The following is an 18080-nucleotide window of genomic DNA, read 5'->3' on the forward strand; positions in this document are numbered from 1 at the left end:
ATGGACCCAGAGTCAGACAGAGCCTTCGAGTAGTAGCTCTGGTAGCTAAGGCTTCAGACCTTACACCCAAAGACCGCTGGGGACCCCCACTCCTCACCTGCTTCTTCCCAGCACCTGCATCTGAGGCTGACCCTTCCTGGCGTCACCCTCCCCGTGGGCTTAATTTGATTTTCTGCAAGGGAAAGAAGAGGTGAGGAAGGGACTAGCGTTTCTGAAAAGAAAATTTAAGAAAGAAATCATCTACCCTCTAAGAAGAAAAGAAAAAAGGGAAAGAGGACATTGGGAAACAATGTGTTAGGAGATGTAGACCGTCTTAGGGGAGTTGTCGACGCCATAAAAAGGCATCTAGCTGTGGGGCGCCTGCCTGGGTGGCTCAGTCAGTTAAGGCGTCCGGCTCTCGCTCTCAGCTCAGGTCTTGATCTCAGGGTGGTGAGTTCAAGCCCCGTGGTGGGTTCCATGCTGGGCTGGAGCCTCGTTTTAAAAAAAGTAGAAAATTAAAAAAAAAAAAAAAAAAGGCATCTGCTGCTGTAAGGTTTTGACTTGCCCAGTATCTCCATCACCTCCTATCTCCCTCATCTTCCTGACATGCTCTAGAACTCGGCTAGGGCTTTACGTTGCTTTCACGCTGGGGCTGTCATCAGGTTGGGGGAATTCTCGGAGAAGCCAGAGGCCTAGTCTCAGTCTGATATTTTCATCTCCTTTTCCTCCTCCCCTTCCTCCTGCCTCGCCTCTCTCTTCCCCCGTCCCCACCCTCTTCCTTCTCCCAGATTCCAGAGCTGCCGCCGGCGGATAGCACCCACGGGGAGATGATTCCTCATGAAGAGCCTGGCTCCCCTACAGAAATCAAATGTGACTTTCCATGTATCAGACTGAAACCAGAGCCAGCCAGACAGTGAAACAGTCACCGTGGAGGGGGGACGGCGAAAAATGAAATCCAACCAAGAGCGGAGCAACGAATGCCTGCCTCCCAAGAAGCGCGAGATCCCCGCCACCAGCCGGCCTTCCGAGGACAAGGCGGCCCCTCCGCCCAGCGACAACCACCGCGCGGAGGCCGTGGCATGGCTCCCCCCGGGCAACCCTGGTGGCCGCGCCCACGGGGGCAGCAGGCACGGCCCGGCGGGGACTCCCGTGGAGCTCGGTTTACAGCAGGGAATAGGTTTACACAAAGCGCTGTCCACGGGGCTGGACTACTCCCCGCCCAGCGCGCCCCGGTCTGTCCCGGCGACCAGCACGCTGCCCGCGGCCTACCCTCCCCCGCAGTCCGGGACCTCGGTGTCCCCCGTGCAGTACGCGCACCTGCCACACACCTTCCAGTTCATCGGGTCCTCCCAGTACAGCGGGCCCTACGCCGGGTTCATCCCCTCGCAGCTGATCTCCCCGACGGCCAGCCCCGTCACCAGTGCCGTGGCCTCCGGCGCGGGCGCCGCCACTCCATCCCAGCGCTCCCAGCTGGAGGCCTATTCCACTCTGCTGGCCAACATGGGCAGTCTGAGCCAAGCCTCAGGACACAAGGCTGAGCAGCAGCAGCAGCAGCAGCAGCAGCACCTGGGCCGGACGCCGGGGCTCATCACCCCGGGGTCCCCCCCACCCACCCAGCAGAACCAGTACGTGCACATCTCCAGCTCTCCGCAGAGCGCCGGGCGCGCGGCCTCTCCTCCGGCCATCCCCGTCCACCTCCACCCGCACCAGACGATGATCCCACACACGCTCACCCTGGGGCCCTCCCCCCAGGTCGTAGTGCAATACACCGACTCCGGCGGCCACTTCGTGCCGCGCGACGCCACCAAGAAGGCCGAGAGCGGCCGGCTGCAGCAGGCCATGCAGGCCAAGGAGCTGCTGAACGGAGAGGTGGAGAAGGGCCGGAGGTACGGCGCCCCGAGCTCCGCCGACCTGGGCCTGGTGAAGGCCAGCAAGTCGCTCCCCCACCCGTACGAGTCCCGGCACGTGGTGGTGCACCCCAGCGCCCCCGACTACGGCAGCCGGGACTCCTCGGGGGTCCGGGCCTCTGTGATGGTCCTGCCCACCAGCAACACACCCGCTGCCGACCTGGAGGTGCAGCAGGTCACTCACCGGGAGGCCTCCCCGTCCACCCTCAACGACAAAAGCGCCCTGCACCTGGGGAAGCCCGGGCACCGGTCCTACGCGCTGTCACCCCAACAGGCTCTGGGCCCCGAGGGCGTGAAGGCCGCCGCCGCCGTCGCCACGCTGTCCCCCCACACGGTCATCCAGACCACACACAGCGCTTCAGAGCCACTCTCTATGGGACTGCCGGCCACCGCCTTCTACGCGGGGACTCAAGCGCCGGTCATCGGCTACCTGAGCAGCCAGCAGCAAGCGATCACCTACGCCGGCAGCCTGCCCCAGCACCTGGTGATCCCCGGCACGCAGCCCCTGCTCATCCCGGTGGGCAGCGCCGACGTGGAGGGGTCCGGGGCAGCCCCCGCAATAGCCACGTCGTCGCCCCAGTTCGCTGCCATGCCTCACACGTTCGTCACCACCGCCCTTCCCAAGAGCGAGAACTTCAGCCCGGAGGCCATGGTCACGCAGGCCGCCTACCCCGCCATGGTGCAGGCCCAGATCCACCTGCCCGTGGTGCAGTCAGTGGCGTCCCCCGCCGCGGCGCCCCCCACGCTGCCCCCCTACTTCATGAAAGGCTCCATCATCCAGTTGGCCAACGGGGAGCTGAAGAAGGTGGAGGACTTGAAGACGGAAGACTTCATCCAGAGCGCGGAGATCAGCAGCGATCTGAAGATCGACTCCAGCACGGTGGAGAGGATCGAGGACAGCCACCACCCCGGCGTGGCCGTGATACAGTTTGCCGTCGGGGAGCACCGAGCACAGGTAACGTTCACCCCCAGCCCACCGGCGCACAGGTAGGCGCACCCGCCGTGCTGCCGTCATCCTTCTCCTGGGAAGATGCGTGTCTTCCAAGAGGCAGACCCCAATGTGCTGTGGGGAGAATTCGGGGTCTTCATTTATACCCACACGATAGACCCATCCTCTTTCCCAACCAGCTTCTGTGGAGAGGCGAGCCCTGATGCCCCCAGGCGTCCGCTGTGTGTAATGAACTCACTTCTGTGCTCCTGGTGGGGCTAGTCAGGACCATTCAGGAAATCACCACTCAAGATCTATATATATATTATATATATATATATATATATATATATATATAATATATATATATTCTGTGGTTTAAATGAGGAACCCCAATTGAGAAATGCTACAAGGCTCAAGGCTCTTTTAGGGGTCATGGGGCCTCTTTTTACAAAGTGTCAGGAAAAGACCGTGCTGGTGAGGGTGGGGACAGTCGATGGTCACAGTCACCACATCCCATTCCAACGTCTGTGTTTTAAAATGTAGGTGCTTTTCTTATCTAGGTGTGGTGAGGCCGACAGGTGAGGACACAGCTGCCATTGAGAAGGTAGCTTGTTATGCTTAGATCCTAAAAAGACAGGACATGCGATGCAGGGCCGCACGGGGAAGCACCAGGGTCAGTCAGGAGGCAGAGGGAGCCAGGAGGGACCATGGGCAAGCACCTGTACTGTGGTTTCCATGAGCAGGAATGAGTGACAGGGAGTAAGCAGGCCGAGGATTGGTTGGTCTGAATAATTTCAGGGAGCTCTGGGAGCATCGGGGCTGTCCCTGGTGTCTAGTACCTGGTGTGGTGAGGGCAGGTGGACAGTGGCCCAGAGGTGAGAGCTGGGTGGAGGAAGTGGTTTGGGAATATGAGCGTTTGGTGTGCATGTGAAGAACTCTCCCCTGGGCAAGGAATTAGCTAACCCCGGGAGGGGCAGTCCCTCCAGGGTCAGCCAGGCTCAGCCAGGCTCCAAGATGCCAAAGCATCAATGTAGAAAGAAAAAGGCATGCTTAACATAATCTGGGAATCCCAGGTGACCTCCTGGATGTATAGTAAATAGGAACCCAAGGGGTAAGATGCAGTCAAGGTCAGTTGTGTTAAAGCCTGGAAGTATTATTAATTCTATTTCCCCCGTCTCTTTCAGCCCACTTTTTCACAGTCTCTTAAATCACTTGAACGCGTGCTTTTTATTCCATTTATAGAAAACAGCATGTTCACTGTCCAGGTGGTTTGGACTCCAGGCTGGGGGCTTCCCTGGCTCTCCTGGGGATGTTCCCATGAAGGACTTTGAAAAACCCCAAAGTGACAGCACCTCCTTCAGGTTCGAGCTGAGAATGGTCATGGCAGAGGTGGTATTTGGGATGTTCAGAAAGACAAAAGGAAAACTACTTAATGGTTTGAATTGCTTTGAGGATATTTTTAAGAGGTCAAGTTGCAGGGGATGGGATTTTCCAGTGTTTTCCAGAAGTGCTTGTGAATTGCCAGATGTGGGGTCTTACACAATGTCGGAGGGCCTGCATCACCAAGCGCTTTTAGCCTCCCAGAGATTTCTTTTTTTTATGGTGCGGTGCCACCATAGGCATCCAGTCTTTGGTAAGAGCCAAGCAAGATTTCTTGAAGTTCAAATTAAAAAAAAAAAAAAAAAAAAAAGGCAAAAAGCAGGATTCTTTTTCTTGTTTAAGTGGCATCTTTATTTCGAACTCCCGGTTGGTCTGTAGGTGCTGCTCATTCCTGCCTACATGGGTTGGAGGTGAGCACTAGTAGGAGTGCTGTCTTGAGCAAAATTGTCTTCTAACAGACTCCAGGGGAAGCATGAAAAATAAACAAGAACGAAAATGCATTTCTTCATGGCACCTGCAATCCTTCAGGCGTTCCTGTGAACAGAGGAAGGCACCGGAAGAGGTGTTGTTTTGGAATGCTGCTGGCTCCGTAGCCGCACCTCTTTCCACCCTGAGACTGCAGAACAGCTCCAGCTGCAGCCAACATCTCCAGGACTCCAGGACCCTGGCAGCCTCGGCCGTGGGCACGAGCTTCCCAGGCCTCTTTAGGTTTCAGAGGCACCCGGCAGTTCTGGAGAGCGGGCATCTCTGTGTCTTTTCCCTGCTCGATACTTTGCACCCTGGATGCTTGAATGATAGAGTAATCGGCTTCCCTGCGAAGTCTCATTTCCTTCGGGCAGCCAGACCACTAGTCTCTGCTGACAGCCAAGGTGCAAATTAGAAGGAAGAGTATTTGTCACGGCCCGTTCGCAGGTCTGTCGGGGCGGCCCCACGTGGTGGTGCCGCATGCTGGGGAGGGCTGTAGCCTGCTAAAAAGGTGGCTTGGGTTTTGAGCCGGAGAAACAAAAGTGCAAGGCCCCCGACACAGCCAATGGTCTGTCGCTTTACCCAGAAGCCTATCAGACACAGGCTGACATCATCACAGCTAAAATACTCCACCAGCTGTGTTTGCCACGAGTGACAGGATCGGGATCAGGAGAGAATCAGAGAGAAAGGAAGGGAGCCGGAGAACTGATATCTGGATTTCATTTACGTTCCGAGGGCTGAGAGCTTTCCTCCCTCATCAGTGCAGCGCTGAGAAGTTTTTCTCCCCGGGCCTGGAGAATCAGCCGTGTCTTCTCCACTAGTTAGAAATCACTATCACCTGCACCCGCGGGGAGATTTAGGGAGGTGCAAATTGTTTAACTTAATTAGCAAAATCACAGAACTGATTGGGGAAGTTGTGGGAGAAGGGATGGTTTTCCACCCAACAGATGGATGGCTTTATGACTCCAGGCATGTGTCCTGCGTGGAGGGGGATCCCCAGGGATGTGTTTGACCTCAGAAAACCTACTGTGAGCATCCCCTCCGGACGTGGCGTGGCGTGGCGTGGCCTGGTGGGGGAGGGCTGCAAGACAAGTTGCCTTACCCCAGAGCTGCAGTTTTTTCTCCTCCCTAAAAGGGGTAAATGATTCCTTACACAGGGTAACATCTCAGGCCTCCTCCGTTTTTGTAATACTGGGCTCTTCTGCCCCGCAGCGCGGAGCTCGTAGAAGCTACCAGCAATTCTCTTATCAAAAACCAAAGCGGGGATCCCTGGGTGGCTCAGCGGTTTAGCGCCTGCCTTCAGCCCAGGGCATGATCCTGGAGTCCCAGGATGGAGTCCCACATCGGGCTCCCTGCATGGAGCCTGCTTCTCCCTCTGCCTCTCCCTCTCCCTCTCTCTCTCTCTCTCTCTCTCTCTCTCACGAATAAATAAATAAAATCTTAAAAAAAAAAAACCAAAGGGGGACATTCAAGGGACTCTTTACTGACCCCACGCCCATAATCAGCACACAGACCTCATGGGAACTAAAGCCATCCCGAATAAAACTGAAGGGTTTTTCCTTTTGGTGATTATTTTAAGGAGCTGAACTCCTAATTATTATTGTGGAAAGACGCCTCCAGTGTTGTCTCCAGCTGAAGCTCCAGACGAGGCCGTGTGGGAGAATAAAAAAAAAAAAAAAACACTGTCACAGATTTGTCACCGTCCCTGTGGCTCTGCTACACCCGCTGAAGTATTTGTCTTCACAGGCAGTGTCTTTGCACCCCGTGCCCCAGCCCGCTGCTGGGGGAGCACGAAGGAGAATTGCAGGTGTGATCTGTTACCATGAAATGCAACGCACGACACTTTTCTTTTTTTCTTCCTTCCTTTCTTTCTTTCTTTTCTTCTTTCTTTCTTCTTTCTCTTTCTTTCTTTCTTTCTCTTTCTTTCTTTTCTTTCTTTCTCTTTCTTTCTTTCTTTCTTTCTTTCTTTCTTTCTTTCTTTCAAGATTTTGTTTATTCATGAGAAACAGAAAGAGAGGCAGAGCCATAGGCAGAGGAAGAAGCAGCTCCCTGCGGGGAGCCCCATGTGGGACTCGATCCCAGGACCCCGGGATCATGCCCTGAGCCAAAGGCAGACAGATGCCAACCACTGAGCCACCCAGGCATCCCACGACACCTCTTTCTAACAAATCTGCGTCTCCTTCCTCTTCTGCTGAAAGGCAGGTAGCACCTTCCACCCTGGGTATAGGCGAGCCTCCCTGCTTCCCTCATGGGTGCTGATTCTGACTGAAAGCCCTAATGGACAACAGAATCACTTCCCTGCGGCCTCACTTCCAAGTACAGTCTGCTTGATAGTCTTCTCCAAGATTGAACCTGTGAGTCCGTGGCAAGTCCCAGAGGGGATCCCCAGGCAATAGTGGGACCCAGTGCAGCTCCATGGGAGGTGTGGCATCCTCTGCTGGAGTGGGAAGCTAGTTAGCTGATTAAGAAAATGCCAAACCTGGAGCTAAAGACACCTAGGTTGGAATCTGTCTTCCACCTCTCCATAGCACCAGACCTTGGGCCCATTGTGAACAAATTAGTGCACAAATACTTTATCGTGCAGACACTCTCAGCCTCCCAGTCTGCTTATGTAGTGAGAAGAATGAGGGTTGTTGTAAGGAATAAAGAAAATGTGTTCAAAGGAAGTAGCACAATAGGTAGCACCCAGTAGGCCCTTGACAATGTCAGTGGCCCTCCCTACTTCCACCTAGGTGGCTTTGGCCCTGAGAAGAGAAAGGCTAGGGGTACCTGGGTGGCGCAGTAGGTAAAGCAGCCGCCTTTCGGTTTCGGCTCAGGTCATGATCTCGGAGTTGTGAAATCGAGCACCGCATCTGTTCCCTGTTCAGGTGGAATCTGCTTGAGCTTCTCTCTCTCTCCGCCCCTCCCGTTGGTGCGCGCGCTCTCTCTCTCTCTCTCTAAAATGAATAAATATTTAAAAGAGAGGGAGAGAAGTTAGATTCTGAAAAAATAAACAAAAGGCTTCATGCTCTAAAAAAGAGTTTGTGAACAGAGGGGCAGTGGAGAAAAGTCCAGAAAGAAGGATAAAGTTCTCCAACAAGTGCAATAAGCCATTTTCACCCTGCCTGTATTCCTATGGCATTATTCGCATGAGTGGCCCCGAAGCACCCATATGGCTATTTCTGCAGAGGGGCTAAATGACCTCCTGCAAGGCGGTGTGCATATAGGCAAGCTGTGTTTCTCTGAGCGTGAGCTGGACTGGGGGGACGGGCTGGTGGCCCAGACGTCCATGTCGGTCAGAGCTCCAGAAATGGAGGTTCCAGGCACCTTTCTTCTGCCAAGTGCCCACTGGGTGAGCCTCAGCCCTGGATCTCCCCCACCCCACTGGGGAGCCTTCGACTTCCATCCAGCAGACACGTTGTGCCTCTGAACAGCCTCCCCATCCCTCTGTCCCATGCTCCCAGGCTCAGCTCTTCTGAAAAGTACACAAAGCTTGCTCAGTAGAATTGTAGTACATTTTGTTTGCAAAGTGCTCGGGGGGTGACCCTTTCCTTGGACTGTGTCTTTCCTGACTGGTGAGCTGTTTATGTTATTAGGGCTATCTCTCACTTCCCAGATCCTCCCGAGGCGACTGCTCAATATTCAGTGCCATTTACCTCGTGCAGCTGTCCTGGGGTGCACATGTGTGTGTGCACATGTGTGTGTGCGCACACGCACACCCATGCGTGCTAGTACAGCATGTTATAATGATGTGCTTACTGCACGTCTACCAATGGCTTTTCTTTCATTCCACTATTTCTAATTTGACTGCTATGTTCTGTGACTCATCAGTGGCAGCATTATGCTTTAATGGATTAGCTGGTGCCTAAAAATAGCCAAAGCCCTCATGCAAGCAACACAGAAGTCTGTATAGTCCCTTAGCAGCCAAGGCAAACCAACTTGCCAGCATTTTACATGCGGGGCTTGGTGGGAATGAATCCTAATGTATCAAAAAATAGTGACCTCCCTGTGTGCAAAAGCCCAGCACTGGGCCTCTGGTCCAGTTGCTGATGATAATCTTCCTCCCAGTGCTCATGCCAGAACGACTCCAAGGGAAAGAAATGGTATCAAACCACATTTCTGTTTGTGTCTCTGTGTACCTTTAGAAGGAAGGAAGGAAGGAAGGAAGGAAGGAAGGAAGGAAGGAAGGAAGGAAGGAAGGAAGGAGAAAAGGGGAGGAATGGAGAGAGGGAGGAAGAAAGGAAGGAAGAAAGAAAAGAAGGAAGGAAGGAAGGTGGGGGAGGAAGGAAGGAAGAAGAAAGAAAGATGCTCTCCTTTAGCCTATGTGTGACATAAGCACCCCTAACCAGGTGATCTTGCATATATGATGGAAGCAGACTCTCGCTGTTGCTTACAACTGTTTTTTAATTAATAGACTTTATTGTTTAGTTTTAAGTTTACCAAAAAATTGAGCAGGACATACAGGGATTCCCAAACACGTAGTTTACCCCTATGATTAAAATCTTGCTTCTGTGTAGTGCATTTGTTACAACTGATGAGTCAGTATTGATACACGGTTATTAACCGTAGCTTACGTTCACGCTGTACATTCTGTGGGTTTGACAAATGCCTAATGTCATGTATTGAGTGTTTCTGTATCATTCAGAGTAGTTTCACTGCCCTAAGAAAAAAAAAATCTATGTTTCACCTCTGCATCCCGCCCATCTCCAACCCCTCCCCGAAGCCCTGGCAACCCAGCCACTCATCTAGTCACATCGCTGTACTTCTGCCTTTTCCAGAATGTCATATAGTTGGAATCACGCAGTATGTAGCCTTTTCAGATTGGCTTCTTTCACTTGGCAATATGCATTTAAGTTTCCTCCGTGTCTCTCACTGGCTTTGATAGCTCATTTCTTTTTAGCGGGGACTATGTTGTTTTCCGAAGGCTCACCTTTTAAGACCCTGGGAGAGGAGTGCAAGTGGGATAGAATCTGTGTGCCTGAGAGCTGCTCTAGCCACCTGTTGAGTCTGATCCTAACAAGGCCTCCCCGAAGTAGAGGCTCTGGGAGCCAGCCTAAAGTGTACGAGGAGAACCCAATGTGTCATTCGGGATTTGTGTTTGGGAGTGTCTCTGAGCTAGGGTGTGGGGTTTACCGAACAACCCTGAAACGCTTCCACCAAAGACTGAGTCAGGTTGAGCATTAACATGATTAAATGTTTTAAATAGAACACTCACAGATATTCTTACACTCGGCTGAAGAGTTGTGACTGTTTTTATTAATGATTTTTCAACACTGAAGTAAATGGTTCTCTCACTTAGCCTCTCCTGGGTTTTCTGATTTTCTTGATGTTGAGAACCATAGTCAGGCACGCTGGCCTTCAGGGAGAGCAGATTGGCTCTTTTCTACTGATAAAACAGGATCAAGAATTGTACTTGCAGACAAAGTTGGCAATTCCCAACTTCACCATTTCACCAAAAGCAAGCCATGTTCACGGAAGCCCAGCTTCCGGACCATCTCGCTGATCCCTGTTGAGGGCATAACTTGTACGTTTGGGATAGTGTCAAGCAAAAATGTTTTGTAAAACAGATGCCCTTCACATTTGTGAAAACAGGGATTCTTGTGGAGGAAAGGGGAGACATATTTAAACAACAGACGTTTTGTTTTCTTTATATCTTGTTTTTGGTGATATGTACATATGTGTGTGTATAGACATAGCACCCATCTAAGATTGAAATATACACCCAAACAGCATAAATATGTGGATATGCATACAGTGTTTAGATACAGTAGTTGTTGACTAAGTAGTTAAAGGAATTTTATTAAACTCACACACAGGAGAGCTAAAAAAGATCTTAAAAGCCAGTCATTAGCCAGACCAGGAAGGTGACATTGAATAAATAATCATCAGCCCGGAAGCAAGGATGTGTTGCCTCTCTGTCTTGGTTCTTCCATCCAGAATAGAAATTGGAGGTGATCGTTTTAGAGGAGCTGATTGCAGGGAGAGGGTGCTGGAGAGAGGGCGGGGTGGGCAGATTTCTCATGCAAGCAGCGGTGAGCTAACGGGTGTGCCTGCCACAGCAGGAGGAGGGCAGGAAAGGGTGGAAGAGGATGGGAGGTAACCCACCCCTAAAAAGGAGAGGTGCTGGCTACAAGGCATCCAGACATGAAAGGCAGAGGGGCCTCAAGCTGACATAGGACAAAGGCTGTTCATGCTCACATTTCATCCTGCAGACTGCTCAAAGTGTTTGGAGAGGAATGTATTTATGGGTTGAAAAAAAAAGAAAATGGGCCGTGTCGATCCACCAGAAGTTATATAACATCTTCGGTTTTATCTGGTACTGCCCTTCTGAAGATATTTTCATTGGGGTTTAACCAGAGACTATGTGAACCCCGGCATGAATGAATTAATGATTTAATGAATGAATTAATGATTATTAGCACATCTGAAAGAGCGCAACAGGGAACTCGGGAGTGGAAAGAAAGTACCTGAAGTGTGATTCAGTGAAATCACGATGAGTTGAGGCAGCTACAGCTCGGCCTGGAAAGCTGCCTGTTGCGGAGTGAGCCAGTCCCAGGGAAGGCTCCGCTCCCCTCCCTGGGGAGGACTGGAAGTCCAATTTAGCCCTGGCTGGTGGAAAGAAACAAGGACAGCCAGAGGCTTCCAGCGTCTAAACATTGACCTCTGTTGGCCAGTCGTGCCACTGCAGTGTTTTTACGTATGGAGAACAACCACGGACCTAGTCTTTCAGATTTTTACTGAGCACCTACTACACACCAGGAAGTATTCCACACTCATGTTAGAACAATGAGCAGAACAGCCAATATCTCTGCCCTCATGGAGCATGTCGTCGTGGGGAAGTCTGGGGGAAGAGGTGAAGCAAACAAATACGTAATCAAATTTTATTTTATTTATTTATTTTTTTTGTAATCAAATTTTAAAAACAATGCATCAAAAGATAATAAGTGCTATGGGAAAAAATAAAGCAGCCTAGAAAGGATAGGGATGCTAGGGACGGTGGGTCGTTACTTTCAGGAGGGTCATCAGCAAAGCTCTCTCTGCAAAAGGGAATGGGAGGCAACAGTACACAGGGCAGGACGGATCCCAGATGGAGGGAACAGCAGATGCACAGACCCAGAGGCTCGTGTCTTTTGCAGTTAAAGGTTCAATGAGGAAACCGGTGTCCGTACAGAGCAGTGAGTGGTGGCATGGGGGTATGCAGACCATATCAGGCTTGTTCATGGAGGCTTTTTCTCCCAGTGAGAAGGTGGCTTGGCCAGGGCAGTGGTGGTGGAGGCAGGAAGAAATGGTCTCATTCTAGATATATTTGGAAGAAGGAACCAACAGCATTTGCTTGTAATTTGGAGGTGTGCAGTGTGAGAAAGAGCCGGGTAAATGATGATTCCCAGCACCTTGACCTGAACCCCTAGAAGGATGGAGATGCCATTCATGGAGATGGAGAACAGAGCAGGTGCCAGTGGGCAAGGGCGTATCAGGAGGTATTTTGGACACATAAAGTTTGGGTTGCCAGTAGGCACCCACGTGGATGTCATCAGACAACATGGTTGTCATTATCCATCTACGCCCTTGTGAAGTTACTTGTTTTGTTTGCATGTTCTCTTCCCCCACTGAAGGCAAGAACTGGATCTTCATCCAGAGATACTTTGTTCTAGTCCCTGACACATAGCAGGTGCTCAGGATTATGTATGGAATGTTATTAAAACTGCTAACCCTGGAGCGTGAATACTTGATCAATAATATCTTGAAGCTCTTGGCACCATAGGGAAGACCCACGTGGGTCTCGAATTCAGGCAATTCACAGACTCATCATCCTGGTTTAGAGTAGCGTCAGGTCACAGAACCCCACCTTCTTTGTTTCACATCCAAAACAGTACCCATTGGCGATGACAGCATGTTTTGAGCTAGATAATGCTCCTCACCAAGGGAATCCCAAGCAGATTCCCCCAACCATATATATCCTCACAGAAAAAAAAAATCCCTTAGTGTGATTTCTTCATTAACTGTTAATGATAGGTTAACCTTTAATAATGTTTATGTCCTTCTGACAAGCCTAATTATGAAATAAAAATAGATTTGTTATGAACACTTGAGTGTGCTTATTTGAGAAATGTGCAGCAAGGGTTTGACTTTCACCAACGAAAGAGACAAAAAAAAAAAGTATTTAACTTATTTTAGGTCACATCTATGCAGACCTAAAAATGCATTATCTAGCTAATTCAGTCTACATAATTAGGGAGGAGAAAATATTAGGATAAATATTAGTGAGGATAAGTAATTAGCGAGGACAAAAATAACATTCAGCCTCAGCTATCTGGTCCACTGCTTACAACGATCAGATTATCCAAATAGTCTTTTGCTCCTAATTTGCGTAGACCAAGCTGAGGATGTGTGGTGTGGCATCTTTTTCCAAGATAGCAGAGGTTCCCTGGGAGGAGACAAAGCCAGAATTGAGGAAGAAGGGACCAAAAGCAAGCCTTTGAAGTAGTAGAGATCTTCCCCAACCTGTCCAGGTTAAAAATAAATTCTATTATCATCAGCTCTTTATAGGCCAAAGCTCAAATATTCTTCTTTCCTCTTCCTCGTCACTTTCCTTTAATGCATTTTTTAGGTAGGCTGTTCAAGCTATAGTCCACGTTACAACATTTAATTCTAAGACTTGTCTTGGGAGTTTTGAGATGAAAGAGTAACAAAGGGCTTTCAGAATTCCCCCAAATGTTGTAATGTATATAATGGGAAGCATATGCATCTGTATCATAGCTTTTGGAGCAATCGGGATCGGTAATGTTACCTATTACACCAAGGCTTCAAAGACCTTTCTTCTTTCAGATGAGTCTACAGGTACTAGGCAACATGTGGACGTTCAGTTAGATTTGTCTACAAGTAGGCAGGAAATGTTATATTCAGAACATGACATGCTGCTGGCTTCTCTGAAGAGTTTGTGTACTATGGCTCCTACACCAAGACCCTACCCATTAAGCAGGTGTCAGGCTGTCTGTCAGCAAGGAGACAGACTCTACTCAAGTACAGGGGAGCATCTAGGAAAATGCAGAGCCAAAAAAGAGGGCAGTGTGTTTAGAAATAAGGTTAGTAGTATTTTGAACATCACGTTACCTCTGACCAGTGTTAGGTAGATGAGCAAATTCTTATGAGGTATTTACACTTGAGAACTTTGTCTCAGTGATTTTCAATTGCAGCTACACCATCCCCACTTGAAGTAGGATTTATTCCTTCTGCTCGGTGTATGATGTTAATGGCTCTAAGAGGTTTGGAGCAGGATTTATGAAACCAGCTCCAGGTTGGTCCAGTTGGAACTCGGTGGGCATCCCCATCCAATACTGTACCTTGTAGGTAGGTTTCTACATACGTATATGCAAATACATATGTATAAGCAAATACATACGATATAGTTCTGTAATTAAATATCAGCCTCATCACCCACTTATGTAGGGAGATTAGAATTGTATGCATAGATATATAAGGCAGACACTATTCCACAACTTTCTGAACCATGAAATAAAGCCATGAGCCCATGCTATTTACTTCAAATAACATTTATCACTGTTGGGGGTAGTGGGAATGTTAAATTCATCTCTTTTAGTGGTATTGGAATATTTTTGTTCACAGGGGCAGAAATAGCATAGGAAAAGAAAATGAGTCTGGGAGAGCCAAAGACTGGGATTAAATTACTGTTCCATCAGCTTATAGCTATGATGTTAGGCAAATGATCTAATCTCTCTGAGACTATATAGTTCCTTATTTGTAAAATTGGTACAATAGTACTTTTTTCACTAGTCCGATGTGAGCATAAACAAGATAAATTTTTGTGAAGCTCGTACCTGAATGTTTGACAGGTAACAGACACTCAAAAATTGTTAGCTCTCTTTACATTATTAAAATAGTCCAATGGCTGAGTCGGTTAGGCGTCTGCCTTTGGCTCAGGTCATGTTGTCAAGGTCCCGGGATCCAGCCCTGCCTTGGGCTCTCTGCTCAGTGAGGAGCCTGCTTCTCCCTCTCCCTACCTCCTCTGTTCTCTCTTGCTCTCTCAAATAAATAAATAAATAAAATCTTTAAAAAAAAATAGCCCAGAACAATTTTCCCCGCAGGTAATATGCACATTTATATGGACTCATGCTCACCCATACTATGGTAATAAACTTGCATATTCACTCCAGTTGTCTCCTCTAAAGACAGTGGCTTTTATGGAACAAATAAAGTATATCATTCAAGAAGTGTGTGTACAACTAGATCAATCATAGTTATCAAAAAAGATAAAGTCGGTAAAATAGAAAACCACAGTCCATATAAAATCCCACAGTCCTTTTAAATCACATGGACATTTGCCACTTTTAGGTTTGGAAGGGGATATTTTAATTATGTACATGTTTGTGTATATGTACCTGTGTATAAAATTCAACAAAACATTTTTCATATTATTATATATAGTCATTATTTTGATTTACCCACATCTATCACTTTCATTATTATTTGTTCCTCCCTGCATCTACAAACTTCCATCTGGAATGATTTTTTTCTCTACATAAAGAATACTCTGTAGTCTTTTCTTTAGTGCAGATCCCCTGGTGGTGAAGTCTCTTAATTACTGTTTGTCTGAAAAATGTCTTTATTTTGCCTTCATTCCTGGAGGCTCCTTTTGCTCAATATAGAATTCTTGGTTGGCAATTCTTTTTCTTTAGTGTTTTAAAGATATTCCACTGCCTTCTTAGACAAAACACTTCCATTTTTTAAACCAGTAAATTTTTACTTAAGGAATTTCACCTGGGATTCCTTTGACTGCCAATCACCTTAGCTCCTCCAACGTCAGAATCACAATCTCCAAAATAGCCCCACTAAAAAGAACCTTTGCTCAGTCCACAGTTGTCGCTGCCCGTGAGTCTATAGTTCTTTTGGTTAGGCTTCTCTCATCTCCACTTGAATATGGACAGACTTCAGAACTTCCCCACGTATAATCTTTGCAATTGCTTTGGTTTTGTTTAGCTCACAAAGACTTAGACAAAGAGGAACTCATTGTTTAGTGTGAGTTTTGATACAGGTGAGAAGGAACGTGATACCTAGAATAGTTCCATTCTTTGCATTGAGACGTTAACTATGAATTTAATCGTTGCCTGTTTTGAGGTAATGTATATTTTGTGCTGGAGACTTTGAGGATTTTCTTTTCCTATCGTTGGTGTACAATAGTTAAACTGTGCCCTGCTGAGGTGAGAATTTCTTTTTATTTTTTCCTGCCTGGGGTTAGGCCTTCTTGAATCTGCAGATGATTGTCTCATACCAATTTTGGGAAATTCTGAGCTATTATCTCCTCAAAAACGTTCCTCCTGCCCTGTGATCTCCCTCTTCTCCTGGTAGGATTAAACTTATGAGTCTGTTAGATTCTCTCTCTGTGTCTTCTGTGTCCCACCTCTCCTCTGTGTTAGCTATATTTTTATCTCTGGGACTCATTCTATATAGTTTCTTCCAAAGCACTAATTAAGGAATCCAGTTCCTGGGCTGCCTGGGTCGCTCAGTGCTTTAGCGCTGCCTTCAGCCCATGGTGTGATCCTGGAGACCCAGGATCGATTCCCACTTTAGGCTCCCTGCATGGAGCCTGCTTCTCCCTCTGCCTGTGTGTCTGCCTCTGTGTGTGTGTGTGTGTATGTGTGTCTCTCATGAATAAATAAATAAAATCTTAAAAAAAAAAAAAGGAATCCAGTTCCCAAGTTCTCTCATCAGCCTCATTTATTCGGTTGGAAAACCCATTGCATTCTCCTGATAGTGAATGTATGTTTCTTTATTCTAGAATTTTCATGGATTTTTTGAAAATATATTCTAGTTCTCTACCAAAATCCTCAAGCTTGTCTTTAATCTCCTTAAATATTGTAAACATTTACAGACATTTTAAAGTCTGTTTCTGATGACTCTACCTCAGAAGTCCCTGTGGGTCTGTTTCTGTTATCTGTTGTTTCCACTGTTTGTTTGTTTTCATGTCCTCTGGTCTGTTCATGGACCTCATTCCTCTTTTTTGAGTGTATTTTATTTGAAAAACTGTGGAAATAAAGACCTTAACCCAATTTTAGGGCCTTAGATGATTAAAGTCTGAGCTTCAGACCCTGAGAGGACCTGTGTACTTCTGGTTCATCTTACTCCTAGAGTATAGCCCTTAGCACTTTGGGGTCACAGCCCAAAAGAATAGAGCTCACCAGAAAGCATCCTCCCTTAATACACCTAAAGGGTGCCCTGAATTTCATTCCTTACTCTCCTCCTCTCCCCACCTCGCAACCTTCCCCCACGCCCTCTTGAGATTACCAGAGGTCTACTTGGTTTTGAAACTGCTCAAGGTCGCAATGTGCAAATGCTTTCAGGGAAAAATAATCCCAAACACCAGGTTTAAATCTCTCAGCTATCACCCTTCCCTGAGCCTTACGTGGTTGGTTTTTCATTATCTTCTTTTCCGTCTAATGCAATCAGAAATAAGTTTTTACATTTCACCCTTAGTTTTTGTTTGGTTGGGTTTTGTTCAGAGTATTTAGTTGTCCTCAGTAAGAAGATTGTTCCAGATTACCTAGTCTACTACCTCTATAAAAGCTATTGAAAGTTGACTCTTTCAAATTACTTCATTGTTCTTTTTCTTTTTTATATAGCATAAAGTTGAAGAAAATAAATTTCTATGAAAATTAAACTGTTAGAACCTCAAGTGCATTTCAGCCTAATTCAATGGCAACAGTAGGGCTTTCACTGGACACTATCTCCTTGCCTATGCTCACCTATCCCCACTTCCAAGAGTGGGTTCCCATTGCAACCGCACCTGTACTCCACCCCCGTTATGTTTGAAAACTCAGCACAGTGTATCCTCATCCAAGAAAACTCCCTTAATCACCTCTTCTTCAAACTGGTCTGTGCCTTTCCTCTGCCCTCCAACAACCTGATACTGGTGTTAAAGTATTATAACCCCACTCACCGTGTTGATTGGCAATTATGTTCATGTGTCTCTTTTGGCCACCGATTGTGAGCTACTTTGAGACCAGGACTAGGGCTGGCTTTTTCCGTTTATTTCCTTAGTACAATACACAGGTTGCACATGATGATAGAGAAGAGAGCAACCTATTGAGAGGATATTGAGCTTCCCCCACTTTTGGTATTTATCTTCAAACAAATGCATGGGCTGATTTGAGTACCTGGTGCTTGACCTTGGATGGGCCAACTACTTGAGCTCTCTGTGTCCTAAATTTTATCATCTCCCCAACATTGTCCACCCCTCAAACCTCTCCAAATGCTGCCCAGCCCTCGGCTCGGGTAAACAGGGAAGCCCTCTCTGTTTACTCCAGCCTTCACTGTGTCTGCTCCTTTCGATTCTTGAGTACACACTCATTTACCCAATAAATATTTATTAAGCTTCCACCATATGCCAGGTGCCCTTTTAGGGGCCAGGGATATAGCGATAAACA

The 18080-nt window shown here is 47.8% G+C and overlaps 1 protein-coding gene across 15 annotated transcripts in view; it reads left to right on the forward strand.

Moving 5' to 3' along the window:
* The window catches only part of ATXN1 (ataxin 1), a 412684-nt gene that overhangs the window by 386095 nt on the left and 8509 nt on the right, over nt 1–18080 (forward strand). For all 15 annotated transcript variants that reach the window (XM_077886366.1, XM_077886353.1, XM_077886354.1 and 12 more), the window contains one exon: nt 768–2841. In XM_077886366.1, coding sequence (XP_077742492.1) covers nt 928–2841 — 1914 coding nt within the window. In that variant the 5' untranslated portion in view covers nt 768–927. The remainder of the gene's footprint in view (nt 1–767; nt 2842–18080) is intronic.

Source organism: Canis aureus, chromosome 37, assembly GCF_053574225.1.
Source record: "Canis aureus isolate CA01 chromosome 37, VMU_Caureus_v.1.0, whole genome shotgun sequence".
Lineage (NCBI taxonomy): Eukaryota > Metazoa > Chordata > Mammalia > Carnivora > Canidae > Canis > Canis aureus.